Genomic DNA, 10,422 nt, shown 5'->3' on the forward strand with positions numbered 1-10,422 from the left:
AACCATCTGTAGTCAAGGGTATGTAATTATGTAAAAAAAGGCCCTTTTTGGTCCTAGAATTCAGTTAAGTTTTTTGCACCAGTTCATATTTTGTCTAAACTGTTTGACAAATGGCTTTGAAACTTTGACCACTTGTTTACCATAACAGTCTCCATATGTAGGCAAAACTACATAACTAGGACAAGGAATTTGGTTCAGTTAGGGCCCTTTTTAACACAGAAATTAGAAATATGAAAATCTTTGGTAATCATAGCATTAAACGAGAAGACAAAATAGTGACCTTTATAAATAGGTTTTATATGCGCTTATCTTTAGTACAGGTTTGTTAGTATGTATATTACAAATTTCTAAAACACATGTTCAAAACAGAAGTTAAAAGTTGAATGTGAAACCAGTTCTAGAAATTATATCTGACCAATTAATTAATTGACAACGAGTTTATCTCTATATTTAGCTCACATGAGCACAGAGTGTTTAGGTAACTAATCGCTCATCGTACGTCCGTCTGTCCGTTCACATTTTTCTCCTTTGAAACCGTGGCGTGGATGTCCCTTGCATGGTCTTCTTCCAAAGTTCAAACGTCTCCGATTGGTTGTACGTAGGGGCCACCAGAGCCACCAGAGCTAAACATAGAAAACAATCTCCAAACGACATCTCCACCTAAAGCACTTGTCCAGCTTTGAAATAAATTCACACAAATAAAAATCTGTATCAAGAAGTGCATTCTCATTTTAATACTGTTTAAGGATTAATATCTGTGACTTTGGAAAACGACATGAAACAAACTAGTAAATATTGCTCGTCTACTATCACTAAACGTTTAAGAAGAGAAGATGTAATGTGATATTTATTTTGATGATTTATTTTGATGAAATATTTGGCCCTTCGTCAAACTACAGAATCACATTTCGGTATTTTATATACAGAATATATATTTGATTGATATAACTGAAAATCAACTCCAGCGACTGAAATCGACGAAACTGTCACTAACTGAATATTGTACGTGCATTTCATAAGAAATTTTTTAATAAAACGTTTATAGTTATAACACCACTTTTATTTTCTTATTTTTTTTACTTTCGGGTCATGAAGAACATTATCAGTAATACTTGTGATATACAAATTGCTAGCTGTAGCTGTCACTATATTAAATGCAACAAAAGCAAGAATTACTTCTATTCTGTGAATGAATAAGTGCAAAAGTAGTGTTTTTCACTATTCCATACAGATGTAACGTATTTCCGAGCGGTTGTTTTTTCTCTCCAGTATGAATTGCTATATGCTGAACGCCTCTTATGCTTAAGTTATAATACGTTCATCTATGTAATAGAATTTTCCTCTAGGTTGCTTCACCTTATGATTAGCTTGATATGAAATATATAATTTTCCTATTTGGTTGTCTCGCCAATAATTGGTAATAGATCAATATAAAGAAATGGTTTTTATTGCTATTATTTCGTAGCTCAACTTAATCAAACGTTAATTACATGATATTAAATAATTATACAAATTCAGCTTATTGGTATCTCAGCTTCTTCTATTCCTTCAACTCTAAAAGAGTTTAAGCTGACCAAAACCTTATAGTTCACCTAATGTCTCAAAGAAGTTGGTATTCTACGAGCTATAGGTGATCATCCAATATAACTTTACAATGGTTGGACTATAAGCTGACCTTATCTAGCTGCAACCCGAGCTATATTAATAACCTAATTCTTAGTTCATCTCCAAGAAGCTGGGCTTCGTAGGAGACTATACTATATAGGTTTATATGTGTCCCAAAGTTCCAGTACTAGACTTCGTCTCTGCTTTCCGATGCGCACTCTTCAAGACCAAGTGACAGATTAACAAAACAGCTGCACCCAGCTTTTATACCTACTGCTTACAGCGCCCTCTGTCGTTTACAGTGCCCTCTGTTGGATTTAATCTCTAAGCAAAATAGACAATCTCTTATCGAAATAGTCAATGAAATTGTACAATAATGTACTCCTTACCTGACTAATCTGATTACTCTGAACGGTTTTGTTCGATGCAATATCTTTATCTATTACAAGGACAATGACAAATGATTTAACACTTGTTTACGTCAAATCATTCAAATTGCGTTTTACTAATAAAGGGGCATAACTATGACCATCAAGGGGAACTAAATTACGTCATTTGACGTTCATAAAATCACCTGGTACTTAATAAGATCGCTGCATTACCCACGCCTCCGGGTTCATGCATCTCGCATGGTTAACGAAACAGATTTACAAGAAAACTCCCTAAAATCTTTTACTATGTTCATGATTAGCTGCAGAGAGTTTAAACATATACCTCGATTTTAAAAACTGAACGACTTAACGTGTATCTGCACGTATAAATGGAAAATAATATTCACTCTGTCTTAATGTTATAACTAAGTCTTTCACTACTTATGACCTCTAATAAAGTGGCTATAAAATCCATACTTGTATATGTTACCACAAATGTTGCATTTAAATGTGTCTTCTAAATCATGGCATCCCATATGCAGTGAATGGATAACATCATCCTCAAATATAATGGTTCACAACGTAATGCCTAATTCTGTTGAACAAGATCACTCTTCGTCGTCTTACAAGCATTTTCTTCTTGATCTGAACTATTGGATTTCTTCTGAGCAATATGGTTATCTACAATATCTTCTTTTACTTCAACATCAGTGTCTATGGTATTTACTGACTATTCATGCTTTTTTAGACTTTCATCTTTACAGTCATCCTTCTTTTCTGTTATTTCACTGGGAATAACAATAACTGACCCTGTGTAACCCTCTGTGTTAATTTCATTAGTGTTTCCCGGTGAACTTAATTTCCTTTTCTTCGGCGATAAATCTTCCTCTGTTTTTTCAGAAATCTTCCTCTTTTTAAGAGTTATCACAGGAATAGGATTTGTTTGTTTTCTATATATTCTACCTTTTGTAATATCATTCACTAACCGATTATCTTCAGCGACTTCTTTATCTTCACTTTCGCCAAGTAGTTCAATGTCAGGATCGACATCCCACTCACGGTCACTACTTTCATTTTCATGAATATCTGATTTTCTCATAACTGCAGCCGTAATTACCTCTTTACTTGATTCGGGTTCTTCATTTGTTGACTCCTTTTTCTGTGGAGTTGTGTCTGTTTTATTTACAGATTTTATCTCATGCGTACGACGTATGTGCTGCCTCAGATACTGTTCTTTCTTGAAGCTTACCCCGCATGTTTCACAACGGAATCTCTTCCCAGCACACCTCAACATATGATGATTGTAATTCTCATTTGCTGTCACCGTGTCATTGCATAATGGGCAAATTATCAATAGTCTCTTTGTTACCTTGGTCTTAGCCATGTTGTTTCTGAAAGTAGAAAGAACATAATTGTTCATCCATACAGTTTTTCTTCTGGTTCTTTTACCTTCACTTGCCTATTCTTCAATTCTTCTGAGCTCTCTAAAACCATCTCTGATTCATTACCTACGTTATCACTGTTCGTATTTTGTACTTCCCCAGTCAATAGCTGATCCTTTGCTTTCCGAACTCGGTCACAATGTATCACTTATGTTGTCTTTGATCTACCACAATCTACTTTATAGATTACGTCTGATAGTTTCTCTATTACCTGATACGGCCCTCTCCAATACGACGATAGTTTTGATGAACACCCTACCTTCTTTACAGTAAAGTATACATAAACTTTATCACCTACCTTGAAAACTTCATAGGATAATTTCTGGTCATGATTCTTTTTCTGTCTGCTCATAGCTTTACCTGTATTTTGTCTGACCATAGTATGTGCGGACTCAAGATTTTCACTTAGCTCCCAAACCCATTGGTAAGTAGTAAGATGGCTGGAAGATTTATCTGGATTTCAAATGAACATAGTTCATCGACCTGGAAAGATATATAGAAATGCAGATGGAATGAGCAGAATACGAGATAAACAAACAACAGACTGCGATGATATAGTATTATCAGATAAATTTGGTAGATGATCAACAGAAAGCATGCCATATAAAAGCTCATGCTAATGCAGATACTGATGATAAAAAAAGACATTCAAGATCAAGATGATGACATTTAAAAGGTTAAAAATTGGATTAAGCTTGGGAAAAGGCCCGACAAAATAGTAGTATCAAAGGAAAGTCCTTTTGTGAAATCATTATTAAGTCAATGGCAGAGATTATCTATTCGAGATAATATTCTGGTACGAAAATGAGATGTGCTGGAAACAAATACAGTACATTGGCAAGTGGTAGTGCCATTAGGTCATAGACGAATAGTTTTAACATACTGTCATGATATCAAAGCTTCTGGTTGTCTAGGCATTAAGAAAACTTTGAATAAAATTCGCCAAAAATACTATTTGCCAGGTTTGAAAAATGATGTAAAAATTTATTTGTAGGATGCGAAAAATGTCTCCAACGTACAGACTTAAACAAAATTCAGAAGGCTTCAATGAAAATAGTCAGGTCAAGTTATCCTATGGAAAGAATCGCAAAAGATATATTAGGTGAACTGCCAACAACAGAACAAGGCAAAAAGTATATACTTCTAATAGGTGATTATTTTACAAAATGGACAGAATGCTACGCAATGCCAAACATGGAAGCGAAAACCATAGCAAAAATATCGACTGAAGAAGTTATTGCAAGATTCGGTAAACCAAACTATATATATTCTGATCAAGGAAGGCAGTTTGAAAGTCAATTATTTCGTGAAATGTGTCAACTTTTACAGAAAAATAAATCGCGGACGACACCATATCACCCGCAATCCGACGGGATGGTCGAAAGATTCAATAGAACTCTTGTTACCATGCTTAGTGCATGTGTTTATGCTCACCATACAAATTGGGATGAATTATTGCCGTATGTTATGATGGCCTATAGGTCTTCTGAACATGAAACAACTGGGTTATCTCCAAATTTATGCATGTTAGGCAGAGAAACTACACGTCCTCTAGATATAATGTTTGAAATTCCCCAAAGTATTAAGCCCATCCCATATACATACAACAGTCATCTAGTCCATGGGTCAGTGGCATAGTCATGGTACAGAAACGAGATGGAAGTAAACGTTTTTGCATAGACTATATAAAATTAAACGACGCAACTATAAAGGATGCGTATCCTTTACCGAGAATAGACGACACATTAGATCAAATGTCTGGTGCTCAGTGGTTTTCTTGCATGTTCTGTCATATAAATCTTTCATATGAGGTGCAATGTTATTTCTTGTGTGTTTTGTGTATTTGTTTTCATCAACACATGTAACTGGAATCAAGTTCGCAATATTTGTACCAGCATAAAAGACTTGCGGTTCGTCTGAAACACTCATTATTCTCAAAGGTATATTTTCTTTTGGATATAGCAATGATCTGGCAACGAATCCTTTTTCATTTTCATTATGTTAGATGTTGGTTCGGCTATGAACAATTGTCTTATGTTATGTAATAGAGACGTTATTAGTTTTTCATAAAATCTAAGCCAAGGATTACATCTCCATCTATAATATCTGCTACTATGACATCCATTCTACTTTGTATTCCATTTATATCTATAATGACATTTGTTTTTCCTTTGACGTCTAAAGACTTTCTTGAAGCTGACACAATGCTCCCGTAATAGCTTTCAAGTGCCTGCATATTGCAGATACGTTCCCAAAACACTTATTGATAATATAGACAATGTAGCATCGGTATCAACAAGACAACCAGCTAATATGCCATTTACCAGCGCTTCCATACAAAGTCCTGCCTCTTGCTTATTTGAAACATTTACATTATAATTCTTATGGGTGTAAGTTTTTTATTTAAACTTTTGCTGTGGGCAATCGTACTTAAGATGACTATCTGACCCACGGTCATAACATTTTCGCCTTTGATTTTGTGTATTGTTTGAAGGTATGTGATCTCTAAATGAACCTTTCCCCCTACACTCAATGGTTGGATGTTTTGTCTCTGAAAGTTCTGTCGTCCTGTATGTGGGCTTTAAGCTAAAGTTCTAAGCTTTTTCTCATATCATCAACCATTTTCTTAAGCTCTAGTATTTCTTTATTGTCTAAGGTTTCTGTTTTATATGTTGACAATAGGTACCCTTGTCCTTCTTGCCCGCTTAGCTCAGTAGGGACAGCGTTGGTCTACGGATCGCGGGGTCGCGAGTTCGATCCTCGGGCTGGGTGTATGTTCTCCGTGACGATTTGATAAAAGGCATTGTGTCTGAAATCATTCGTCCTCCACCTCTGATAATTCATGTGGGGAAGTTGGCAGTTACTTGCGGAGAACAGGTTTGTACTGGTACAGAATCCAGGAACACTGGTTAGGTTAACTGCCCGCCGTTACATGTCTGAAATACTGTTGAAAAACGGCGTTAAACCCAAAACAAACAAACAAAAACAAACAAATGTTTTCATTCAGCTCGATTAAATGCCTCTGATTCTACGGCATGACGGACATTATCATTCAAATTGGAAGATCGTGCTTGTTTGATCCTCAGCCGCATATCAGAGCTTACTAATGAGACGACAAATTGTTCCTTCGCTAAGGTTTCTCTGATATCATCAGGTGCTGTAGGATTGGCTAAATTAGTTAACTTCCTAATTTCCTGTGAAAGCTCTGACAATTTTTCACTTGCTTTCTGCCTTCTTTCCCTTAGTTGAACTCTGTATAATTCAGTCTGGTTAGGTGGTGCAACTCTCTCTTTTAAGGCAGTAACTAGCTCTTCATAATTGTGTGACTTGACTGCTAGGTTGCCATAAATGCCCATGTGCTTGTCCTCTTAGTGATATTGCTAGATAAAGACCTTTCTCAGCTTCACTTCATCCATTTATTTCAGCGCATGTTTCAAAATATGCTTGATAGTCGGTCCATGAGCTTGAACCATCGTAAGTTGCAGGGGTAACTAATTTCTTGTGTGTTTTCATCGAAACATCATCAGCTTATTTATCACCAATTTTCTTGTTTCTAAACGCAACAAAACGCACAGGGTTCGGCGATAGGTTATCATTCTCATCTAATGTCCCTGTACCGTTATCAGCCCGATCCGAGGGTAAGTTGAACAGTACAGAACGTAATGGCGTTTGTGGTAAAAGTCTTCGTCTTAAAGGCTTCTTCTCATGTGTCAAACTAGTACTGAATATATCATCTGTCGTATCCTTTGGAGTTGAACTCCGATGTAGCTGAGATATCTGTAATTCCAACTCACATATTTCTCTTTCAACTCTAAGTCTTTGGTTTTCTCACCGTAGTTCCAACATTTGCTCTTGCAACTTTTTGTAATCTTCTGGTTATATTGCATGTGCCATGCTTGAAGTCGTGTGTCAGTGATAGCGGCTATTCTATCAATGATCCCACCGCTGCCACCAAAAATCTGTAACGTATCTCCGGGCGGTTGTTTTTCTCTCCAGTATGAATTGCTATATGCTGAACGCCCCTTAAGCTCAAGTTATAATACGTTCATCTTTGTAACAGAATTTTCCTCTAGGTTGCTTCACCTTATGATTAGCTTGATATGAAATATATAATTTTCCTCTAATGTTGTCTGACCAATGATGGGCAATAGATTAATATAAAGAAATGATTATTATTGCTATCATTTCGTAGCTCAACTTAAACAAACGTTAATTACATGATTATACAAATTCAGCTTATTGTTATCCCAGCTTCTACTATTCCCTCACCGCCTCGGTAGCCTAGTGGTAGAGCGTCCGCTTCGAGTGCGGGAGGTTGTGGATTCGATCCCTGGCCGCGTCATACCAAAGACGTAAAAAATGGTACTAGTAGCTTCCTCGCTTGGCGCTCAGCATTTAGAGGATAGTACTAGGACTGGTCAGCCCGGTGTCAGTATAATGTGACTGGGTGGGGTATCATGTCATGTGTCTACGGCATGATATTCCAGTGAGGCAGCACTATAAAGTTGAGCATTGTGCTCACTGCTACAAATAGACACCGTCGTTCATATGACTGAAAAATTGTTGAGAAAGACGTTAAACCCGAACACACACACACACACACACTATTCCCTCAACTCTAAAAGAGTATAAGCTGACCAAAACCTTATAGTTCACCTAATGTCTCAAAGAAGTTGGTCTTCTACTATAGGTGATCATCCAATATACCTTTACAATGGTTGGACTATAAGCTGACCTTATCTAGCTGCAACCCGAGCTATATTAATAACCTATTCTAAGTTCATCTCCAGGAAGCTGGGCTTCGTAGGAGACTTTACTATATAGGTTTATATGTGCCCCAAAGTTCCGGTATTAGACTTTGTCTCTGCTTTCCGATGTGCACTCTTCAAGACCAAGTGACAGATTAATTAATAAAACAGCTGCACCCAGCTTTTATACCTACTGCTCACAGCGCCCTCTGTCGTTTACAGTGCCCTCTGTTGGATTTAATCTCTAAGTAAAATGAATAATCTCTAATCGAAATGGTCAGTGAAAATGTGCAATAATATACTCCTTACCTGACTAAACTGATTGCTCTGAACGGTTTGGTTCGATGCAATATCTTTATCTATTAAGTACAATGACAAATGATAACAGTTACAGGTTAACTTACCCAATATAGCTGTTAACACTTGTTTACGTCAAATCATACAAATGGCGTTTTACTAATAAAGGGGCATAACTATGACCATCAGATGAACTAAATTCCGTCATTTGACGTTCATAAAATCACCTGGTACTTAATAAGATCGCTACACAGATAATTTATCTAATTAATGAAATTTCTAAGATCTTATTGGAGCATAGACTGCAACCAAGCAAAAAATAGCAAAGTCGGTTTGGCTGGGTCTGATCTTGAGAGTTAATGATGAAAAGTGCAACCCCCACTCCATCTGATTGGCATCTGCTAAAATGGAATTCTCTTACCCGATATTGAATGGACAATTTTTGATACTTGGGGGCAATTTTTAAGATCTGCGAACTACGTTTATAGGAGCACAATAGATACCTTTTAAGTTAGTGTGTCGGGTACTAGATTAAGCCCAGAGATCTCTGTCAATCACCATAATCGTATTAGAATGGAAAACATGGTGAGTAATGATGATGTCCCGGTTAATCAAGGCTCTGTTCTTGGCCCTCTTCTGCTTCTGCTTTACACCAAAGACACCCCCACCCCCACTCCTTGATCTGTTACCTCTCAGGAGCGACTCTTTGTTAATGACTCTGCAGTTTATGCCTTCAGCGACTCTGCAGTTTATGCCTTCAGCGACTCTGCAGTTTATGCCTTCAGCGACACTACTTCAAACTGTAAAACCCTTCAACACGATCTCCGGCAATTAGAAAAATGGTAGGAACTGTGGGACAATACACCTTTAAATTCTTCAGTTAACGTTAGCTGCCTCAACTTATCACAGTTCCTATCTTCTTTGATGTACACAACCTGTCAAATAACTGCATTTTAACTCGGGAAAATTCAATATGAGTCTGCTTATAATCCTTCCTTCAATTTGGAATCGTCGCCTACATGCCATCAGGAACAAGCTCAAAACCTAGCGAGAACACTTTGAAATAGCAGAGTGTCCTAATAAAATAACACTAGCTTTACAAAATTCACTTTTTGATAAATTTATTGTAAACCTTGCCTCAGCGACTCTTTTGAACAAATCCTTGATCGTCTACAGATGGCTTTGCCAAGTGTCATGGTGTATGATGACATCTTTAATGTATCCATCACATCCATTAAGTCCAGAAATAATGGAATGTACAAGTTGCTGATAAGTAGTCTGGTTCCCGTCGTAATATGTACTAATCCAGACTAGCTGATAAGTGACAGGTGAACTTTTTATACCAAATGACATCACTTTTTACGGAAATAAGCTTTCAGGTGTAACAATTGCTGGAGCTTGTTTAGCTTTACCTGTGAGAGGAACTTGCCAAAATCCTTTTAACAAATCAAATTTTGTTACAAAGGAGTTTTGCATGTCCAACGTTATCAATACACTCATTAACTCTAGGCATAGTAAATGAATAAGTTTTTGTAAAGACCATAATATCTAGCTTGTATACTAGCGGTAGGTAAAAGTGTCAAAAGTCTACCACCTGGTTTTCTTTGGCACATTGATCATATCTTGATGTTCTTTTTGTTTTGAACAGATTGCAAGTTTAAACGTCCCTGTTCACAAACTTTTGTAAATCTAGTTCTAAAGTCAGAAACATTCTGTATCAAATTTAAAGAAGTGTCATCTTCTAATTTAAGGGTCCACGGACAGTGTGACCAAACACTATTTCAAATGGACTGACGACAAGTGATATTTGTACAGAATCTCTGGCCGACAAGAGCAACAGCAATATCTTAATCACAGTCCTCTGTATTCATACAATATATCATAATCATGTTTTTCAATGTTTGATGAAATCTTCCTAGATAGGCTTAAGAATTGTATTGTTTTATGCCTAAGTTATGT

The 10,422-nt window shown here is 36.7% G+C and overlaps 1 protein-coding gene across 1 annotated transcript; it reads right to left on the reverse strand.

Annotated features, from left to right (window-relative positions):
- Positions 1 to 2,263: 2,263 nt before the first annotated feature.
- On the reverse strand, positions 2,264 to 8,621 carry LOC123551453 (uncharacterized). Its single transcript, XM_045340398.1, has 2 exons — positions 8,571 to 8,621; positions 2,264 to 3,367 (listed from the first exon to the last, which is right to left on the reverse strand). Exon 2 carries the CDS (start codon positions 3,358 to 3,360, stop codon positions 2,707 to 2,709), a length of 654 nt encoding a protein of 217 aa, XP_045196333.1. The 5' UTR covers positions 3,361 to 3,367; positions 8,571 to 8,621; the 3' UTR covers positions 2,264 to 2,706.
- Between the last annotated feature and the right edge of the window lie 1,801 nt (positions 8,622 to 10,422).

This window comes from Mercenaria mercenaria, chromosome 4 (genome assembly GCF_021730395.1).
Source record: "Mercenaria mercenaria strain notata chromosome 4, MADL_Memer_1, whole genome shotgun sequence".
In the NCBI taxonomy this organism is placed as follows: Eukaryota; Metazoa; Mollusca; class Bivalvia; order Venerida; family Veneridae; genus Mercenaria; species Mercenaria mercenaria.